Genomic DNA, 23,666 nt, shown 5'->3' on the forward strand with positions numbered 1-23,666 from the left:
TTTTATGGCTCAACGAAAGCTTCAAAGCCCCCTGCGTTGCATAAGCTGCAACGCGTTGCTTTCAGTGTATCCTGAAAGTGACGTTGACTTCGAGAGGAGGGAATCTTTGGCGTGTTGAAGAAGAGAGAAGAGAGGAAGGCAAACGCGCGTGCCTTTGCCAGGCCTTCTTTCTCCTTCGTTCTTTTCCCTTTTCTTCTTTTTCCACCTTTCTCTAGCTCGCCGTCGGTTTTCCCTTTCCTTCGTTTCCTTTTTTCGAAGCGTGGGGGCGAATTTAATCTCATTAAGTGCCGAAGCTTCCTGCTTCTCGTACCAGCTATGCCGGACTTTTCATTATCTACGTTACCTTCCCGTATGACCAGCTTTCAAACCGATCATACGGCTTATGCATGTACCTGGATAAATGTAATTAAACTTTTGGCCAAATTCGTCTAATTGCCGCACTCATTACTCTTTGAATTATTCATATACATTAATCCCCTTTTATTACTCTCTTTCGTTCCTTTTCATTTTCGAGCCGCTACGTCGTCTTTCACAAGGGATATTATAAACGTGAAAAATCACGGATCCATAGGTTACAATTAGAGAAATTTTGACGAACGTAATAGGTATTTGTAAAATGAAAGGTTCGTTGAACGCGGTCTAATTGCTCGGTTTTTTTCTCATCCCGAAATTATGTTTCAAATGAGGTTCGCGAATGGTGAAATCCCGGAAGGTAAGCTTAATTTATTTTCTCCCTTAATTGCTTCCTTCTCAAGACACTTCTGTTTTCCTTACGAAATTAAAATTTTAATTTCCCGCGAACGCGGTGCCACCCCGCGCCGACTCTCGATCTGCAACGTTTCGCTGTGACCCACATTCGTTTCACCTTTACAACGAATTCTTCGATAAATAATTTTTCCTCGTTGTCAAACATAGTCAATTTTTTAAAACGTCGTCTCATGTTTTGTCAACGTTATTGGATTCTGCCGTCAATATTTGAAGACATTAGAAACAACGTTTCCAATTTTAAGCGATAAACGCTCTGAATTCTTAAAAAGCAACTACTTGAGGCGGTGCGATGTTTAAAAAAACAGTAGAGACCAGTTTATATCGGGAAATCAATTGTTGGAGGTTTAAAATTAGAGAAAATTTAATTGAGGTAATAGTTAATTGGCTGTAAAAGCAAAGATTAGAGCTTTATTTCACCGAAATTCGTACAAATTCGACACATGCTGTGAATGACACATCCAATGGTGTTAATCGTGCGGGAAAGTATTATCTAGAGGTTTGTCGAAGATAACAACGAGTGTATCAAGGGTAGACGCAACAGAAGAAAATTTGATCGAAGCGGCACTCGTTCAGGGCATTTTCTTTCGATGAAAAGGGGGGCGGACCTCGTGAAAGAAACAAAGGGATCGCGATATCTTTGACTGCGGCTCTCTTATATAACCTCCGCGCCATTGCGGCTTCTCCTACGATCTCCATTGTTCATTTTCCCGAGGGTTCGCTCGTCCGGGCCGTCGAGCCTTTTGAGCATTTTCGAACGATTCGCGGATAATTCCCAATGCGCTTCTTTTCACCCACGTCCGCTGTTCAACTCGCGTACCTCTTTTTTTCATCTCTTTCTTTCTGTCTTTCCACTCCCATCCTCGTCGCTTTTTCTCTTTCCGTCTTCGTTCTTACCAATGCTAAAAGAATGGGCTTTCCTCTTGCCTGTCGATTCCGCCAGAGAAACTCTCTCTGCTTTATTTTTTATCTCGCCTACGTTCCTTTTCTTTTTTACACCCCCATTATCCGCGCCACATCGAACCGCTTTTGTTTACATATTTTCTCGTGCCAACTTTCCGACCGGTCGGTACTCTTTCTTCTTTTTCTGTAATTTATGAAATAGAGTGTACAGCCACTGGAAGTCGATTTTCTTTCTCCTTTCTTATTTCCTTTCCTCGTTTATCTATCTTTTTCCACCGATCGTCCCGTCGTTAAATGAATTAGTCCGCCCTTTTAATTGCGATCGCTTTTATTATCGGAGAATTTGTGAGTGTAGAAAAGCGGCGAGGTCTTTGAAATTATTCACGGGAAATTTCCCAATCCTCTTTTCCTTTATCCGCGAAAAAAAATCCCCTTTCACCCTCCCTCCTAGCGTATCCCCGACCTACCTACCCACCTCAGCTATTCCTTTCTTTCGTTTGATAAAAGAATACCTTTATTATTTTCTGGTTTGTCTTTTTGTTTGAAACCGGCGCCACCCGTGCCGACGACTTCTTATTGTTTTATTTCCATCGGTCCCAGACAGACGCGTCTTTTCGTTATTTTCTACGACTTCGGCCGAGACTGGCAATTATTTTTCCACGCTTTCAAACGACCGAGCAATAACGAAAGGGATTTTTATACGAGCAATATTTTTAATTGAGCTGCCATCAGCTCTTCGTTGTCTACTGAACGGATAGATGAATTTGCCTGATGCTCTTTGTTTCTGACAGACGATAAAGTGGTATTGAATTTTCAATGTTTTTTCAGTTATTTCTTCCGTTATGGTATGTTTGTCGGCTGGACTTCCGAAAACGGGTTACCTCTGATTTTTTTGAAATTGCGTATACTTACGTATTGCGACGCGCTGATTACAAAATAATTGCGCCATGAAAATTGGCGTAAATTTGATTTTCATGGTGAAAACTAAAACAGAAAAGCTTTTCATAGAAAAAACCCATAAAAATTATGATTTTTTATGTTTATCTTGAGAAATACTAAGAATTTTAAAAAACATTTTAAGTAAAAGTTGTAGATCTCATCGAAATACATATTTTATGTTCCATTTATTTTTCTTCTACGACTGATAGTTTTTGAGAAAATCATTGATGTAGTATAATGTCTCACGCTCCACCGCTTGACTGTAGGGTAGGCTCTCTCCATTACACTAAATAACAACTATAATATAATATATAATATAATAACAGCAAAAATAAGAACTTTACGAAAAAAATGTATATAACTTTTTTCGTAGAGCTTTTTCACAGCTTTATCTTTTGTTTGAAACTTTTTTCTCTAAAATCAATATTTTTGGAGACATACAATAAAAACGTTTCAAACTTTGAAGGGGGGTGGAAGGCATACGAGGCCTTATCGCCAAAAATTCTCTTAGAGATTTTATTCTCTAATCAGGTATAAGCTTTGGTTAAAATTTCATCCAAATTGGGGGTAATTCTGTTTGTCTATTACAATTGTTGATCTTTTGTGTTTTTCATTGTCAGGTTCCATTTATTTCCTTGCAGGCTATATTTTTAAGTAAAATTTCTCCACGATATCGCGTCGCGTGTCGTTAATGTTGTCGCGATCTTTTTTCCAGATAAGGACCCGTATTCCATCGACGCTCTGCCTACATGCAATCATGCGCTGAACGTCTGTTTACGAGACAAACCGTGCAGCCAGATTTTCGACGACTTCAAAAGTAACTGCAAATCGCGAGAGGGCAAGTGCAGGATGGAGAGCCGGTGAGTGGAAAACGTTTGCATCATTACCATAGTTTATTTCAAGTTTCGTCGATCGAGCACGGTTCGGCAGCGAGTACATTCACGGTTTTCATCCGGAGACGAGCGTGAGCCCGGAAGTCAATATTTACGTCTGCCTCTTTTCGCGAAAAAATTTTACCCACCGAAGGTTCCCTCTGCCTTTCCTATTCATAATTCAAGTTACAGGAAGCGCGGAACGTTCCTTTTCAGTGTCAATCAAAGATGTAAATCTCTTTTGCCGCGTGTTGAATTTCCTTCTTACTCTTCTATATGTGTGCATGTGTGCGCGTTCCGTCGCCATTCAGGCTTTTTCGAACAGGCTCGGCTAACTTGCCTTTTTCAATGTCACTCGGCTACGTCAGTTCTTTCGTTAAACTTAATGCTTTCAGCGTAGGGTGAAAAGCGAACGATACGTTTTTTTTCTTCGCTTCCCTCCCCTGTTACATCAGCCGGGGTAGTTCGGGTTTCGATACGTTGGGAAATTTTCCAGAGGGACAGGAGAGATTTCCGAGGAGGAAAAATCCAGTTTCATGGAAAAGGAAATCTCGCGGATACTTTGTTACAAAGGTTTCTGTAACGGTAACCCGATTCCCTTAAGTTAACACTTACGTGTTTCGCTATGAAAGTCGCAAAGCTTTTCTGTTAAAGCGTAAAGCAAGGAAAAAAGTTTGCAAATTCCGTTTCTGATATTATCACCGCGATCTTTCAAAAATCTAACAATAGGTATTATGATGTTGAAGAGCACAAAGCTTTCGAGTATACCCCTTCTTCGGTATAAGCTGTGAAATTTTACCAATTTTATCACTTTAACAGGATTTAAAAGACGAAAAGACATAGAACAACTTTTACTAGCTTTCTACCTTTCGTATCGTCGTAAATCCATTAACGAGCACGTCTACGCACTTTTAATTACAGAAGCTACTCGCGTGTCGAAACTTTACGAGCCTTTCCTCCTGAGTAATTGCCTCGTATCTTTCTTGCCATTTTCATCCCTTTACGTTCCGGTTTACCCCTTCTCTATGATATGATTATCGTCATTACGAAGTATCCTGTTAACCCAGTAAAAAGCGAGACTGCGCGTTCCGCGAGAAGTTTGCGAGAGCGAGAAAAAAGAAAGAAGGACGGTAGGTGCTCTTCGTAGAACGGAGTCGAAATGATTTCCAAGTATGATGCATCGCTGTCCCGGATCGTCGCTAAAATGAGACGTGTTTCGTTGAAAAGGCAGGCTCGGAACGATTTCCAAGTAGAATGTGCATAGGTGCCGTGATCGTCGGCCGTTAGTCCCGTGTTTTCCTTGCCATCGAGCGAAGCTCGTTCGAAGAAAACGATGTTTGGAGAAAGGACGCAAATGGCAGTGTAACGCGCTCGTTAAAGGACGGTAAAACGGACGCGAAATCGTCAACATCCAGCGCATACGCTTCGAGTCTTTTCGCCAAGTGCGGCCAACAACCGATCTACGCGGACCTTGTTTAGTGTGCATGAAATTATGCGTAAAATATCAAATGCCATTTGGAAAGTACAAAGTTCGATTATTTCATCATTTTGTTGTTAAAACAATTTTTGCCTGGATATATAGGGTGTCCCAACCGAGGAGGGGGAATTCTACATGAAAAAACAAATCGAAAATAAAGAAAGAAATCTTTTCTTTTGAGGCTTCGTTCTTGTGAAAATTAGTTTTGAATCAGATGTAACTTATAAGTAGTACTAATATCATTAGTATCAACATGATTTGCTATATTACTTATTTCTACCTATGGATTTAGAGTGGATTTAAATGAAAATAAGACATGTAATTTAGTTACTAACTTACTTTATTAATGGAAAAATTGTTGGAAATGCCGCCTATTGTGCTACTTATAAGTGACATATTACTTCTATCGAGATCCATCCATCTAAACCAGTATTTCCCAACTTTTTTTATGCCATGCCCCACTTAAGCTTTTCTAAAATTCTTATACCCCCTATGTAACGTAAACAGAATTTTTAATATTCAAAAATTGAATTGTTCACTAGGTTTCACAAAGAAATCACTAGGAAATTGTTGAGGAAACACAGTAAGTATATTTTCAAAACATATAATGGAGAACCAAAATTCAAGTAGGAAATAATTTTAATGAAAGATTTTCTATATCATTTTAATTATTAGCAATTATGGACGTTTACCCAGCTCGAGTAGCGACTGAGAGTCGCCATACGGTTAACTTAAACTCTGGACGAGTCCATTTTCGAATTGCCCCCTTAACAATCAAATTGCCCCCCTGTAGGGCGTGGGCCCCACGTTGGGAAACATTGAATTCTAAACCATAGTTAAGTGTACGCATACTCGCTGAATATTCAAAACTGATTTTCTCGAGAACGAATGAAAAAATTTTTTTCTTTGTTTTCGATTTGTTTTTTCATGTAGAATCCCAAACTCCTCGGTTTTACTACCGATGCTGGGACACCCTGTATAGATCTCATAGCAATTTCTTCGAAGAAATGCTGCAGTCCTCCATCGTTTATAACTGACACGCGTTTTCTGGTACCTTTCTAAAGTATGCGAGAACTTGTTCCCCGTCGAAGGACTTTCCACTCGAAATGGATAAAACTGGAACGTGAAAAACGTTACGACACGATTCGGATAGCATCCAAGTTGAACGAGCAGTTAAACTTTCCAGCGAAATTAATTAGACGTTTACTCGGCTCGCTGACTGTCCGGGAAAGTTACGAAGTTGTTAATAAAACATGGAAAATCCACTCGTAATAATAACTCGGTGATTTGTAGCGAAATAAACTGCATTTAAATCGTGATTAAATCGTGGATGGGATGAGGTGGAGGGGATAAGAATATTTTGAAATTGAAATTGGGATTGAAATTGTAGCGAAGCGAATTCGATTTTGCTGAATATTTCGTTTCAATATATATGTATTTAATTATATTTATCTCTCGCACGTTTATTTACCAATTTTATCCGAGTTCCTTCGATTCGAATGGAAAGGATAAATGTTATCTACGAAATAGAAAGGTTTTTCCGAAAGTTTTTAACAAGACAACGACTCGATTCGTCGTTGTCGGTGATAAAAGAGGAAAACCCGTGTCGGGAAGAAAGGAAAAAAAGAACGCTTTTCAAGTATTCTTGCAGTACGAACGTCGATGTATGTAATTGATGCGATGGGATTTTATTTGTCACAGTTAGGAAACTTCTTTTTTAATTTCATTTCTTCTTTCGGTGCAGTACACGGGCTCTCATTCGTCACTGCCTTAAATCTCTTCTAAAACAGAAATTGCAATTGAACTGATCAATTTCCTTTCTGTCGTTCAAGGATAGCTTGAAACTTTTTTAAATACAATATGTATATCGCAAGGATGAAAAGCTGTTTCTATTAAACGTGTATCATCCAGTCGATAAGTTTGAATTGTTTTAATTGAGTCGCCAACTGGAGCAAGAAGGTGCCATCCTCTTCTTCTTCCATCGTTTCAGTTTCCATCCGGTGCGGTGTTCGGAAAAGTTCGATAGCTATATCGTTCGAACTTGGTTCGGTCGTTTAGGGCTGTTTCTGGCAACTTTGATATAGAGTGTTCCATCTCCCTTCTTCTCTCGGAACGGATTAAACGGTGAGATACGAACAGGCTTAGGATTCCTGGATATCGTACCGATCGAAGGAGTCGCTGTATTATTGTAAAAGCTTCGAGACGGAATTCGCCGTGTTATCTGCTTCACTTTAGCCGTTTTACTCGGATCTAGGATCACAGATTAAGAGAAAATTGGAACAAGACTGAAGGACGACGAGAATCGGGATACGCTACCGGGTAGGTTTACTTTTATGGAAACGGGACGTTGGATTGAATTTCAATGTTATTACGAAACGGTACGAAGGGTGAACGTCGATACGAGAGACGGGCAGAGAGAATCTCCGGAAAACTTTTACGGATTTCTTTTGAATTTAGAAATATACACGTGACGGGACTAGCGAGATCTTGTTATTATTTCATGGTGTCACTGGCCAGGTAGGATGGAATAGAATATTCGACGATTTGGTTCCAGACGTCGGATAAATCGTCGACTTTCTTCACTTGTAATATTATATATAGAGTAAGCAAGTCAGTAGATGGGCGATAGTAGATTAATTGATAATTATAAGAAAACTAGATTTTTATTTTATAGAAAACACATTTATTGTTTCAGAAAAGTAACATTTTTCATGAAAATTTATTTTGTACGCGAAAAATATTTTGTAAACTTGTGTTTAAACGTGAAAAAACAGCGTGTTTAGGTGTACTGCAAAAAGATATATACTGTACGATTGTATTGTTAATATTAAAAAGATTCTAGCCGTATAAGCATAATGAATCGGCCCCAGGAACAATTTCGGTTGATATTTATACCACATAATGCTTTTTGCCTAAAGAACAACTGTGAGCAATTTTAACCCCCTATCCCCTGCTAAGGGAGATGTGAGGGTAACAATCCTAAGCTTCACTATTTTTTTTTCTCGGAAACTGTTTGATATTTGAATACACTAAAGTGCAAATAGTAGGTACTCATTAGCTGTACTCCAGATACATTTTTCAAAATTTTTATTTGATGATTGAGGGTTGAAAAATAATTCATACAGTTTTGAGGGTAATTTTTATAAACAACCCCTTGAGTGACACCCACCAAAAAAAAATTAGTAACAATTCTTTACTACTTAACTGTTATCTGTGTCAGATTGGTGGAACATGATTAAAAAAATAAATAAAAGCAATATAACGCCCCTTCAAAAGGTAAAGGCTTTTTGAACCCTGCACCGTCACGCCACGATTTTCATACCAGAAACAACTCACAGAAAAATATGAACTTTGCTTTCTTTAAACTGTGTTCAGATATCGTAAACAGTTTCCGAGAAAAAAAGTAGTAAAGTTTAGGGTTGTTACCCTCATATCTTCCTTACCAGGGAGTAGGGGGTTAAAATTGCTCACAGTTGTTCTTCAGGCAAACAGCACTATGTGGTATAAACATCGACCGAAACTGTTGATGGGGTCGATTCATCATGCTTATACGGCTAGATCTTTTATAAATAAACATGTAAATTTGCCCCATTAATTTTTAATTAATAATTAATTAATTTTTTCTTTAAATTTATACATTTTTATGTACAAAGCTTTTAATTTTTTTTTTTCATAAAACAAATATTTCTAAAGAGTAACTTGATGTAAACTTCGGAATCAACTAAATTGTCCATCTACTGTCCTCTTTACCCTACGTATAATAGTTTAACTACGAATGCCGGATAAATCGTTGACTCGTTTCACTTGCGACAGTCGGATCGGATCACTTGCAATGGCCTAACTATAGGAACCACGTAAAAATCCTGCCTGGTCCGAGACTGAACGGTTAATCCTTGACTTTGAAACGTATTTCTCAGTTTCTGAACAATCAGGGTAATCCCTTCCAGAATAAACTTCAGAAATCTGATCCCGTCTGTTAGCATTTTATAAAGCCATTCGCAATCTCGAAAGCTCGTTTTTCTTTCTGTTAGGCGGTCGGTTTCGTTAAAAGAGAGAAAGAAAGAGAAAATAAGAAAAAAAATACCGGCAAATTCCAGGTCCGTTTTCCGGGATTCGCAGAGATACGGAGCGCGAAAGGTTCGAGAAGCGCGGCCAAGCCACAATTAATGATCCCGTTAATTTAATTAATGCGTACCATAAAGGCCACAGCTCGTTACGCTTGGCTAGAAGTAGACTTTCAGCGTACCGCAAGAAAACAGTATAAAAATACTCGTTAAAGGCGACAAGAATACGTCCGTGAAATACGCCCGTATAGTTGTTCCTCAAGGGAATTAAATCGTCCTTTTAATTGAGAATTGAAATTGAAATTGAAACATTCTCTAACGACCGTATTCTAGCTGGTCGGAAAGGTACGAGTTTAATGTACCTGTTCTGGAAAATTGTAATGGACAAACGTTTTTGAATGGATGACAAACTAATAGCATTTAAATAGAACGGAGGGAATTAATACTAATTAGAGAACAATCAGTAGGATCGAGGTATCTAGGCAGACAAACTTGCTAGCCTTAATTATACAATTCCATGTTTCCGGAAACTTTCGATCCCACGAGCTTAGACAGACGTTGATTTGAACTTTTCCCTGGAACAGTTACTCTGACACAGACGTCATTTCTAGGAACGGGTATTGCAGTAATTTTTCACTGAAAGGTTAGAGAAATTTGAAATTAGAAGAAACGTTAACAATCAGCGGAAACTTTGCAACAATATTCGTTGATGTAATTTATTTTATCCGTGCTCGTCTAATTTCCGCTCAGAATGGGATGAAATTTGATCGTGAAATAAGAAAAATAAATGAAGAAACGGGATGATAAAACGGATATGCCGTACGTACGGTGGAGGAGGTCCGAATACACGAGAGTAAATAAATTCTCGTATGACGTTTTATTAGAGAGGAGCGAACGGAAGAAGCAGTCGACGGGTTGGAAATTCTTTTTTTTTTTTCATCTTCCCTCCACACTTCCTCCCGTTGGCTGAAGATATTCATTTTTCAAGCAGCAGTGCACCATCTTTTCTCTGAAGTGGATCGTTTCCACGAGAGGACGGACAGAAGAATGCGCTTTCTAAAAAAGCTACCACTTCCAGCTCCTTTCGTCTCTCTTGACGAAGACAAACCAGCCTTCCATAGTGGCGCGATCCGAGCGTGGAATAACCAGCCCCGAAAGTGAGAAAAGAAAGAGAAACGAAAGATAACCACTTATCTTCGGCACGCCCGAGGCGGTAACAACAGTAGGTGCTAATGAAAACGTACCTCGAACGTGGCAGCTAATGCCCTGCACCGAGATGAAGACGTGTCTTTTTTCTAACGGGACTGTCCGGTTGCACCCTCTTCAGGGTATTTCGGTCAGATCTTGAGCAGGAAATATGTATTGCGGTAGACGAGTTGCACGAGAAAATTCTCAGTTGCTTCGTTTATCCACTGAAATTTTTTAGAGCTTTGTAGAGCTTTTTATGAGCTTCATTTTTTGTTTGAAACTTTTTTCTCTAAAATCAATATTTTTGGAGATATTTAGTAAGAACTGTCAAAGCTTTGAAGGGGGTTGGGGGGTAAACTAGGCTTTGTCGCCAAAAATCCTCTTAGGGACTTTCTTCTCTAATCCAGGATAAGCTTTGGCAAAAATTTCAGAAAAATCGGAGGTTGTCGCTTTCGAAAGCTTCATTCATATTTATTGTTGGTAGTTAAAACGACGATCATCATCGAGCTTTCCTACGCTCGTTCTTAATGAAACACAGTGCCTTGCAATTAGAGGTGTGCGAGTACTCGGTTTATTCGAGTACTCGAATTTCGAGTCAAATAATGATCGATCGGTCGAGCTGAGTCGAGCTCTTGAATTTGCCGAGCTACTCGAAATCGACGAACTGTTTGGAACAAAAGTGAGCTACTCGAATATTTGAGCTGTCGCGCGTCGTCGTAAAACTTCGATTTACTTGAAGATGAATTTTCAGCTCGAATATTCGAGTAGTTCGATTTTTTCGAGTAGCTCGCTTTTATTTCAAACAGTTCGTCGATTTCAAGTAATTCGGCAAATTCAAGCGGTCGACTCGGCTCGAACAATCGAAGCGAGTTCAGCTCGGCTTGTAATTCTGTTGGACAATATTTACGCGAAAGATGATGCGAAATTTTTTATTAGCAAACCAAATAGAAGAGGTAGTCGTCGATTGGTAGTCACGTTGAGTACACTTCTTGCGTTCCCGCGTTCCCTAGTTGCCAGCAAAAAATAAGCGCGCAAAGAGACTGAGCGAGCGAAGTAGCGAGTCGGTGTGCAACGATGCTTGCTGTTGACATTTAATTTAAATCAAGTCCAAAAGGCAAACTTTCCTAGCATCGCGATGCATCGCATCGATCCGAAGTAAGTAGTTATAAGAGTAGAGGAGAAGCAAGCGGTTAGGTGTCTGTTAAAGTTTTTTCCTCCTGCTCGCTCAATTTCGTGTATCAGGAATAATTAGAATGGGTAAACGAAATTGCTAAGTAGAAGCGATCGAAGAAAATCAATTTGTCGGGAAAAATGTAATCGACGAAAGCGCAATTAACCGGCGCGGCGGGTTTTTAAATGAAATTTGCACCCGCACCGATTCCATCGTGGATCGGGGAAAAAAACAGAATTACGAGCGTTGATGGAGGAAGAAAATACGATGGGTAAACAGAAATACAGCGGTGATACACTGCGTACTTCGCATCGAAAATATTCACGCGGCGAAATGGCCGAGTTGTGTAGTACGTTAATTAGCACCGCCACGAACGTCCCAAGGGACAGCACGGAGAGAGAAGATAATTACGGACGTGTCGACGATACTGTCGGTCCCTGACGAAGGAGTTGACGTTTGAAAACGAATGGATTCCATCGACCGCTACTCGGGGCTGCTACTCTGCTATCGAGTTATCCTCGAACGTTCGAAACGATCGCGTCCTGACAAATGTTCGCCTGGCTCTTTCGACGCTTCGTTCGACGCTTCATTCGACGCGACGTGTTTGATAAACTGTTTTAATAAAACATTAAAGTTTTTCCGAAGTTACTAGCAATTTGTCTGTTGATAACTACGCTGTTTCAAGAAAGAAGAAGAAAAAGAAATGGAAAAACGAGGAAGCGAAGGAAGAATCCGATTACAGAGTATTATATTTATATCCCAAGAAGACGGTGGTATCGTGGAAAATTATATACAAGCGTAACGAGGGTTGAATTCCAAATATTTCCATATCTCCATTACCCTGTCACGCTATCGCTTCACAGAAATTATTCCCCCCATTATCTCTCCACTTATCTTTTCAACATCCTTCCGGTCACGGGTTTGCCACGATCCAATCGTATTTAAGCTGAAACGAATCTCCATAAAGTTTTCGCGAAAAAATTGTTCGCATCTCGGCGCCGATTCGTCGGGACAATTATTCCGCGCAACCGAACGACCGAAAGACTATTAACATAGCCCGTCGTTTTCTGTTCCGCCGATTTCGATAATCGCACGAAAGACCCTGACGTGGCGGAGCGGCGTCCAGGAATATTGAAATCCAGAAATACGAGAAATAGGCAACAGTCACGAAACGAGTTTAACGAGGCTGAGCTAAATGTCACCGCTGGAAAGGAGGTTCGAGTCAATAAAAAATTTAATTCATGAACAGAAAGAAACGGTAGAAATTTAGATAGGTGTGCCGGATTATCCACTTATCGAGTTGAATTTCAACGGACTCGTAACACGCGAAAAGAAACTTTTAAAATACCAGGAAAAATTTGCAAATAGTTGTATAGCGATCAATAAATAATCACTGGCTAAACACAGGGTGTAATATCACTATAATCTTACTTTTGTAAGGGAACAAGTGGAAAATTTAGATTGGAAAATGGAACGATCGTATTCCGAATAATTATAAACGTAACACGCCATATTACATACGTCCATTTTCATTAAAATAGATCAACGTGTTAACAGTTCGAAATTGATGAACTACTGTATTTATATGATAACACCGAAGTGTGAAAAGAATAATGAAGAAATCCCAAATCTAGTCTCGGTTCTTCTTAACCTGCTTCTCGAGCGGAAACGAATCGAGCTTATTTATAAAAAGAGAAAGAAACAAAGACAGAAGACAAGGACGCAGGAATCGAAGTGTTCGATGAACGACTAACGAGGTCCATCTTCACCGGAAATGACGATGTACCGTCTCTCTTTCGTTCCGCTAGTTGAACCGGTGTGAAATTGCCGGTGAATATCCCCTCCCGTTCAGCTTGATAACCGAGGGATCTTCTTCGGAGAAAAGAAACCTCGAACCCGGATCAAAATAATGTTTGAGAGGGTTGAATCGTTGTCTTCTTCGATTTTGATCATTGCGTGCATTTACGTATTCGTATCAGGAGATGAATAGAAATAAAAGGTTGGCAGGCGTACAAGGAGGACAGGATAAAAGGGTAAACCGAATCTCTCATTCCACGTGTGAAACTTCAAAGGATATAATGTGTGTACATAGATGCGCCTTGGAATTGCATACTGCGATATTTTCTGGGAGATATCGTCGCGCTTCTACGATTCCTTAGACTTCAGACAATAACCGCGTGAGATATATGTGGAATAGGAGAAGAGAATACTTAAACTTTGAATGAAACGCGGCATGTACAGGGTGGCTCAAAAGGAGCTTCAGTTTTTATTTCAGCGCCATCTTTTTATTTTTATTCAAATTATAGTCTCCTGTATTCAAAATTATGGCGTTTTGTTTTGGGAACCGTTCACTAGAACTCGTCACTGGGGCTGGTATGGACGGTCCTAGCCCCAGACGTCTGGGTTCTATATTCACAGATGTTATATATACAGGGTGTTCCACAACAGGTAGGAGACTTTTTAAGGGGTGATTCTAGGAATCAAAATAAAACGAAAATCCAGAACGAAGAAATAGAGTTTGCGGCTTTGTTTTCCAGTAATTAACGTTTAAAAATACGAGGAAAAAGCGCCTAAAACCTGCAACCTACCTAGCACCGACGATTGAACGTCAGGTCAGGAGGAGTGGGTACAGTCATAACCAAAATCATTGAATATTAGAACTTTCTTTTCTTAGTTATGACTGTACCTACCCCTGCTAACTAGTCGTCGGTGCTGGGCAGGTTGCAGGTTTTAGGCGCCTTTACTGGAATTTTTAAACTTTAATTAATGGAAAACAAAGCCACAAACGCTATTTCGTCATTCCTGATTTTTGTCTTATTTTAATCCCTAGAATTACCCCTTAAAAAATCTCCCACCTGTTGTCGAACACCCTGTATATCACCAAGGCTCGTGATGGAGCACTTGCGAGAAAGGATGGAGTGTTACTCGCGCGACACCTTGCGGCCGTCACGGGAAAGAGGCCCAGGCGCTGGGGCGCCATGCTCCGCTTATAACCTCCACAAAATCATTACTTGATAAACAAGTAGACCAAAATTGGACATTTTTTTTACACGTGTTTTTCAGTTTTAAAATGGCGACTGCTTTCGTGGCTAGAATTGCGAATGATTTCTTTCTCAAAGAAAAAGTGTATGAAGTGAAAATCAGATATGGAACACCTAAAAAAAATTACTGAAATCATCCAGTTGGAAACTGGACCACACGTGTTTTACTCAGTTTTTAATGGTCAGTAGAGACAATGTTGTTTTCGGATCCAATTATTTGAAACAAGGCTTTGCCACTTATAGTGGTTACTGAGGGAAACCACTTTGAAAATCTCATTCATTAAATTTTCAACGCTTTTGAATAAAATGCAATTTATTTCAATTGAAAATCTCTTATAATCTTTTTTAATAATGAATTTTTCAACACTAAAGCTCCTTTTAGCCCACCCTGTATTTAACCTTTTATGCTTCGTAAAATTTTATGGAATGTATCTGTGGCAAGTAGGTACGTGTAAGTATTTAACACGTTCACAATATTGATGTCACGTATTTCTGAAAACTAGAGATTTTCGACTATTTTCTCGCAGTGGTAACAAAAATTCCAAGTCCATCGTGGTGGCAGAAAGTTGTCGCAAATATTTCTTGTTGGAATTACAAGAGGTATTAGCTGGAAAGTAAAGGATCGATAGCGGTGTTAGCCGTTGCGGGGACAAAGATTTCGAAAGCGACCGATTTCAATAAATACTAGGAACAGCGATACTTATGGAAAGTTCGTGCTGTGTATGGAAATTTCGACGTCTGCCGTTTCTCGCGCCAATCCGGCTGTTTCGTATCTCGGTCGAGCAGAAGTCGGCTCGTGTTCGAATTGTATCGGGTTCGAACAAAGAGGAGGGGATAAGAAGACGAAGACGGCGACGAGGATGAAGAAGGGGAGGATCGAAGTGGAGAAGTGCCGGTGGCTAAAGCCGATTGAAACAATCGGCGATCAGTGTTCGGTGATCCCACTTGGAAATGGCGCAGGGTTGGAGACAAAATCGTCTTGACATCGAAACTCACCCTCAGCCTCAGCTTCAGCGTCGTCCTCGAACCCGTCATTCTGCTCGAACGATCCTGCTCGAGGCGTCGACCGACTAAAATCTCTCCCAACTGCTGCCTCTGTTTCGAATACACACGAATTCAACGTTTGTTTGTCCTCTTCGTCGTCTTCGTCGTCGTCGTCGTCGTCGTCGTCGTCGTCGTCGTCGTCGCCATCGTCGAGCTAGCATTTTTAACTTTGATTTGGTTCTTCGTTTAAATTTGCTCTCCACGACGAGTGTCTCGTCTACACCGGGTCTAAATGCGTTTAACGCCGATAGAAAATCCCACTTTTATCGAGTGGAGAAAATCGATGAACAGAGCGCGTTTAACGCTCGAAGATTCCGTAGACAGGATTTCGACACGGACAGAAGAGGCAAGCGGATTATCGATGGGGAATAAATATCGACGAATCGTAACTGAATGTTTTCAACTGGAACTTGAAATATTGGTTTTGCCCGAACGACGGAGAAAGGAAGTAATTAAGGTTGAACGTGGCTGGAAGATTACCGTTCCAGTTGGAAAATTGATAGATCGAGCTGTATCGTGCCTTGTCTCTAGCGACTGTGAACGAATTCTCCGAGACAAGCCTCCTGTACAGCGAAATTGTAAATCAAATTTGCCCGATTCCGAAGCTCGATAAACTATGAAACAGGTCTCGAGCTAACTGAATATTTGCGCGACGAGTGAATAATTTACGTGATAGGAAGAATAGGGGATTCGATGAATAATATTGCAATCGGTGAAACGTTTCACTGCACGGACGACGTGTGCACTTGAAAACTAATACGTTTGATAAACCACAGAGAGGGTGAATCCGAGTGGATAAACGCGTTATTGGAAAGCAATCGGTAGGATAACGTAATTGTTGAAGTGTATGAGTGATACATAAACAGAGAGGGATAGAGGGACAGAGGGTTGACGTAACGGCACGACCCTTCAGTAGGTTCTAGGAAAGCTGAAATCGTAATAAATACAAGTACGATACCGTGAATTCCGTAAGGGCTGGACGAAATAATAGAAACACTTGTTACAAATTCATACATTGAATACCAGTAAAACCACTTGTATCCACCTTGTAGTCTCCATAATTCGTTGGAACATGAATTATTAGATATAACGTGTAATTTTATTTCTTAACATATCATTTCACATTATTCGCGTAATATCAATGATGGTGTTCATTTTCTTTCGTTACCCCCCATGGTTATGAAACACCCTGTACACGCATATTTTCCAAGAAATAATTTAAATCGTTCTCGGTGACCGATTTGATTGCCTTTGAATTGACTTTCAATTTCTGCTCCGGGAAAGTTTTTAAAACGAGCAATTGTCTCTTCGGATATCAGATCGTTTCAGGACCCTTTGGCCGGGTATAAAATGTCGATAACTCGAGGCAAACAGGAAACCGTGCCGGAATGCAATATTTATTTCCCAATCAATTCGCGATCGAGGGTGGTAGCGAATAACATTACCATTTGATTCGATTCGATTCGATCGCTTCGATTCCGTGCTGAGTACTGAAAACGGGAAACTTTGGTTTTTATAACGAACGAAAATCGAACGGGAAAAAGGCAAAGAAAAGAAAAAATAATAAAGGAAAAACGAAAGGGGTAGAAGGTGCGAGTAACTTGGTCGGGATGGAAGCAAGAATGGGAAGCGGGTTAGTAAAAAGCTATCCACCTGAGGGCCGGATAAATATTAACACTTTTATAAATATGAAACGCGGTCAGCACTTCCTCTTGTTACGTCAGCGTGGTAAACAAGAGGAACGAGAGGGCTGGGAATGAATGAAGGAGGATGGCGAACAGACGAGTGGATACTGGTTGAAAAGAGATAGCTTCTTCTAGAGATGGATACAGAGAAGGAGACGAATGAACTGAAACGAAATGACTAGCCTATATGTTGTGTGCATAGGAAGGACAAGGGAAGAAACAAAGGGAAAGGGTGGTGAGAGAAACATAGGGTGTTCCATTTCATTCGAACCAGATAAATGTCCTCGAAATTTTATTTGTAATACGTAGAAAATGTTTTTAATACATGTTCAATGATCCGTGATCAGCGTGATTTGATATTAATAATTCTTTTGTGAGCAATTAACTTTTTAACTTAAAAACTCTACTCAAAAATAAAATATTATTTAGATTAGATTGTAGATACTCTTCTCGAAATGGTTCAAGTTTTTAATTCAAGTTTTCGGAGATGCCTACTCGTATGCATGGATTTAAATGGATTTAAGTGGAACACCCTATATACATAGAAGGGGTGTGGGTGTATGTAGGAGTAAACGAACGCAGAGAAGCAACGAGATAAATTCCCGCGGATTGTATGGAATCGGCGAGGCAGAGTTTATTTTACGGCTCGGGAGAATATTCCTGTCTCGATGTAATTGTAATGATGATTTATCGTGCAAGGGAAATCGATCTTCTTCCGTGCTGTAGATCTTTTTCCAGTTGAAATGAAACCGGTGTCCATCATGGCTATGGATCTTCATCCGAATTCAAGGGTATACATACGTGCACCCCATTCAAGCTTTGTGTAAATGTTGGATGAAGGGATTTGACCCTTTGTAATACGAAATTCCCAATAGTCTGGTTTCAATGAATTTTTAAATCTCTTCAAATTATTTCCACTATAATAACTTTAACGCTAGAACTACCGACGTTTCATGGACACTGATTTTTATGTTGAAAATAATGTAGAAAATTAAATAAATAAAGGACGAAATATAATTTATTATATACATCCATTTTTTATCCTGACAATAGCCAACATACATTTCAACAATTGCACCTCGTTAAAATTTATTAATTAAAATAAGAAACTTGAAGTCAGTCTATTTTGACTGGTTTGGTTTATCGTTGGACATTTTTAAGCCAGGATACCTATTTCATGTCTAATCCAATTAGTTGTTCATTATTATACTGTAATGACCCGCGTAATCCCCGACACATCCAAGCGAAATACGAGAGAGAGAAATGATGGAAGTGGGGAAAGAGTCGGGAGAAAAGGAACTCGCTTCACTTTTCTCCTAGTAGTCCCAGGTAACACGCGTGCAAAGTACATTGAAGATAATTTTAGATATTTTTGTAAAAATTATATATTTCGTCTCAAATCTTAACAAAGGAGACTGCTGTCCGATCGGAATCATATCAAGAAAACGAAACTAGAGCTAAGTATTTATCTATATCTTTATATATGTATATATTTCTTCTGTGCGTCTGTATGTCACTGAACTTCTCCTAAACGGCTGGACCGATTTTGATGAAACTTTTTGTGTGTGTTCAAGTTGACTCCAGAATGATTTAGATTCACAATTCGGTCCACTACAAAATGTTTTTTTAATTAATTTTTTATTTATAAGTTGTTGTTGATCTTGGAATGTTTTACATTGGATCCGGCAGACAGCGCTGCGATCGCGGTGACAAAAACATAACAAATCGCAATATGACATAGCCCATGTCCATCTTGAAAGAATAAAGAATTTAGCCATTTAAACGTGAAGAGGAACAAACGATCAGACATTTTCACTTTTATATATTGGTAGGGATAGGGACAGGGAAATAGGGATAGGAATAAGGAAGTAGGGATAATAATAGTTGATTAAAATTCCCGGGCAGAGCCGGGTAACGCAGCTAGTATTATATAAATAGACGTACATTTCTACATACAGGATGTCCGCGCTAAAGTGTGACAGTCGTTTTATTTTGTTACTATTGATGACACAAAAAATTGTTTATATGGAAATTGCACGATACAATGGGGCCTATGTTTTGGCGTGAATGAAAATTTATTTACATTATTAGTTTAAAAGATATGATTGTCAAGTTTCGTTTTTTAAAAGGAACTATATATTTTTTTTCAGATCATGTAATAGTGTTTCTCAAGACGAATTCATTAAGCTCTAATGCATACACTTGATTTTAATTAGTTTTCTGTCGTTCCTACCGTAGACCCCCTCTTAAACTAATAATGCAAAACATTTTTTACTTCGGCCAAAACATAGGCCCCCCTTTTTCATGCAATTCCCATATCAGCAATTTTTGTATCATTAATGATTACAGAATAACGAAATTATAACACTTAAGTCGAGACACCCTGTATATAGGGTGTTTCTTTTAAAACAGGCCACCTAAATATCCCCTCTATCTCTGAAAATACAAAAAATGTTTCTGACGTAATCTAAATGGTTTCAAAAGACGAATCAGATGGAAGAATCGTTTTTTATAAATTGTAATTTTTTAATCGTTTTTTCTAGGTCACTCGTGTTTTTTACGTATGTACACACATTTTTTGTTGTTGTATATTATAGCAAATATTATTGTGCATTCATACATGTTTAATAGCACGACTTTGAAGTGACCGTGGACTCTAAAATTTAAACACGAGTAACCTTAAAAAAACGATTAAAAAATTAGAATTTATAAAAAACGGTTCTTCCATCTGATTCGTCTTCTGAAACCAGTTAGACTACGTCAGAAACATTTTTTGTATTTTCAGAGATAGAGGAAATATTTAGGTGGCCTGTTTTAAACGAAACACCCTGTATATAAATACTCTCGTAAAAGAAACTAATAAACATAATTGTCTTTGGAATAGTTGGTCTGGTTTGTTGACCGTTGATTCTATTTTTCTTGGTCAGATTGTATCTAAATGTAAACCAAGCGTCGATTATGTGCATTTCTACAGTTAAAGCAAGTATCCATTCATGTAATATTTTCTAATCAACCGTGAATCTCTTTCCCTTGCGATTATTCACACGCTATTCACAGTTTTTGTTGATTCTCAATTTTTCCTAGACTCTCACAAGGAAGTAGTCGTAGCAATGCGAACGCTTCAAAAGTTTCCTAATTGTTCTCGAATTCGCTAAATTTCCCAACATTTAAATGCGAAAGGTGGAAATCTCGCGGACTATTTCGAAACTGCAGTCGTTTCGCTAATCATCGGTATATTGTAGCCGAAACTCAAACATCGACGAGGTTTGGGAAAAGAGAAGAGACCGGTTAACGTTTCGAGCAGGACGAAAAAGGAGCTTCGGAACAATTAGCGCGAATTTCAGGTCTGATGCAGTTTTCGCGTCCGTCCGATTGTTTTGGCGGCGTTGAATTTTCCGGACACGGCCGTAGGAAGCTGGCACGGCAGTTAAGCCGAATTCACACCAGAAATTAGTGCCTGGTTCGAGTCGCCCTCATCCCCTTTCAAACCCCTCTTCGCCATGCTGAAGTAGAGACGCGTTCGAAACTCGAACTCGTCGGAGGAAAACGTCCACGACCTCGATTGTTTCTGGCATGCAAAACGAAGAAAACTCGTTAGAGCGTTTCCATCTCAACCGTTCTGTCTCCTTTTCTCTCGTTGCAACCGCGTAAACGAGCCAGTGAACCCACTTTTCTCTCTTTTTTGTTCGCAAACTATGCTACACGTGGAACGACGAGAGTTCATTTGTCAACGGAATGACAGGAACTGACCGTGACCGATATCTTGTCAATTTAAAGTTCATTTTAATTCTGTCTAACGATTAGAGAGTGTTCAAGAATTATTAGATGCTTGATCAGACGGAATATGAATCTTGATCAGACGGAATATGAATCCATATTCGTGCATAAACGGATGTTATTCCATATTCTTGGTCGGTACTCGCGCATCGATTGAAAGACACCTGGTATAGATCGCTCGAGGATATTCAAAATACATAGGTAGATACATCGAAACAGCCGGTCTGCGGTTATATTTCTATTCCCGCTGGAAGTTGGAGCTACGTGCGAGCAAATCGGCAAAAATAAATCAAACCTTCCCATCGAGGTTCTCCTTGTTCGTATGCACGGTCACGGAATGGAAACGCTTACAAATCGAGTCGCGTTACAATCGAACTTATAATCCAAGGCAATCCGTTCGAAAACCGAGTCACATCGGGGATAATAACAGAGTTTTACAGCACTTGAAAAATCCCCCATAGATTTATTTGCGATTTTCTCACACTGGCCGTTCGATATCTTTCGGAACAATGCCGTGAAAGGGCGCTAGAGTGACCCCGTTCGGCATTGTACCGACACGAACAGCACAATTTCGAAAATTCGATTGCCTCTAGAATCGCGTCGGGACCGAGGGGAACACACAAAGGGCAGAAGTCTTGAATGTTTCCACCTGTTCGTTTTAAAAGGGCCGAAAGAAAAGGTAGTTTCACCCCGTCCTCCTCCTACTCTGTGTCATTCGACTTTTAATTCATCCTCGCTTAACGCAACGATTGATTAATCCTTTTAACCCGCTCGTATTGTTCTTCCTATTGCATCGACACGAATTCATATTTCATGATGAACACGCTCTTCACGCTCTTCTGTTCGCGTTGAAATTACCCGCCCTTGCGTTCTTCGCCGTCTATTGTTTAATTAAAAAAGAGTTAAAAGTCTTAAGTTCCACAGTTCAATATATCCCTAACTTAATAAACAGGTACTTCTAAAATTTACGTATATAGTAAATTTCTCTTACATTGTACTATGCAGAGATGGTAAGTTGCCGAGGACCGGGCCGCTGGCTGCACCTAATTTCTTCTCTTGGGATCCCTAATCTTGAGGTGTCAGCGGTCATACTGCATGAACGTACAACATACGATTTTTTCTGGGCCTTAATGGATTTTTTATAATACCTGTTCTTGACAACAATTGTTATTATGCAAAATTTATGGAAATTATGTTAGAAAATTCGAAATAGACGAACGGTTGAGGCAGGCTATCTGTCAGCGCGTTTCCCCTTCTTAAGGGAAAGTCCTTCAACTTGGGGTGTCATAAACAAAATGGCATACTGTCGAAGGCGTTCTCGTCACCGAGGGTTTTTGGAACGGCAGAACATTCTTGTTCTGACCGTCGACGTGTACGACCGTTTGTAATAAAGAGTATATCTTGTTTTGGAAAGCGCCCACAGTTCATTGAATTTACTTTTTAATCGCCCGCTCCGGATATTCCTTACAATTACATTATGGAAAGTGTAAAAACTCTCCTGTTTTCTTAATAATGAAAACCCTAAATCTACGTCTACGTCAATGCGTTTGAATCGTCGCTCGCTATCGCTTCATCTCATTCTGTTTCAATGTTTTCGTCACGCGATAGATTTGCGGATGTGAGGGCTTCGGCCAATAAAAATAATAAGTGTGACTGGAGGCAGGACAACGAATTTGATTCGACGGCAACTTACAATCTTTGCATAGTACTCTCTCTAAAGGCTGAAAGCCGTAAACGTGAACGTTAATTGGCCTTCCGCAATTATACTTCGATAACATTCGACAAAAATATCCAATCAAAATGAAGTTCCAAGTTGTAAAAGAGTGAGTTTCGAATGAAGCTTAAAATAAACCACTTCGCTAAGCTTTTAGAAAAAAGGGACAAAAAGATATTATTGCGGTTGATTATTCATGTTCATCGAGCTATGGAACCTGCCGAAAGTTGACGAACACCGAAGGAATCAGGTCAGACGTTCATTTCCTCGTGATCATAATCTTAATTAACCAACACAAGTTACAGTTGAGCGACAACTTGGTTTTGTACATGTAGCCTACATTATAGCAAAGGTTTAATCGTTTTAATTCAAAAGTCTCGTTCCTTTTCTTTTTAAAATCGCTTCGCTCGAAACGAATTAACGCATTGTTCTCCAAAGATCTAAAATTATCCCCCAACGTACGAGCTCAATTTATCGTGAGAAAATTGAATGCCATTTAGTCCAGCTTGTGGTCAAACGTACATATTGATACTGAAATGTTGGAGCGAAAGCAAGCGTAGAATTGGAAGAATAATTTTCCAGCTACCATCGAATAAAAGAGGATGACCTCAGCCGGCTGTCGACGCTCGCAATATCGATATTAAAAGGTTCAAGGGGAAGATAAACGAAGCAAAAGCTTTAACGGACGGCCGATAATTAAATTTATATTCCTGTATAATGAGAAATCGCGAACGGATTGAGCGGCCAGAGGGAGAAAAAAGTTTCTTACCGAGCTTATCTCGAAGCGGATTGTTAACGTCCAAAGCAGACGCGAGTTGGAAATAAATCGACCAGAGATTTGCGGTAGAGAAGGTAGCTACCTCGTTGTATCTAACGTAATCTCGTCGGAACAATTATCAATTTAGCTGCTCTGAAAAGCTTTCTCGGCACGATAGATCATTTAAAGTCTAAACGTAATGATAATAATAAGGCGTGTCGCGTTGCACTTTTCTTCTACACTCGTCGACATCGAATTAAACATATTCC

At 39.6% G+C, this 23,666-nt stretch overlaps 1 protein-coding gene across 4 annotated transcripts in view; it reads left to right on the plus strand.

Annotated features, from left to right (window-relative positions):
* The window catches only part of LOC114871774, a 251,681-nt gene that overhangs the window by 120,733 nt on the left and 107,282 nt on the right, over positions 1-23,666 (plus strand). For all 4 annotated transcript variants that reach the window (XM_029178110.2, XM_029178111.2, XM_029178112.2 and 1 more), the window contains exon 4: positions 3,323-3,467. In XM_029178110.2, coding sequence (XP_029033943.2) covers positions 3,323-3,467 — 145 coding nt within the window. The remainder of the gene's footprint in view (positions 1-3,322; positions 3,468-23,666) is intronic.

This window comes from Osmia bicornis, chromosome 13 (genome assembly GCF_907164935.1).
Source record: "Osmia bicornis bicornis chromosome 13, iOsmBic2.1, whole genome shotgun sequence".
Classification (NCBI taxonomy): domain Eukaryota; kingdom Metazoa; phylum Arthropoda; class Insecta; order Hymenoptera; family Megachilidae; genus Osmia; species Osmia bicornis.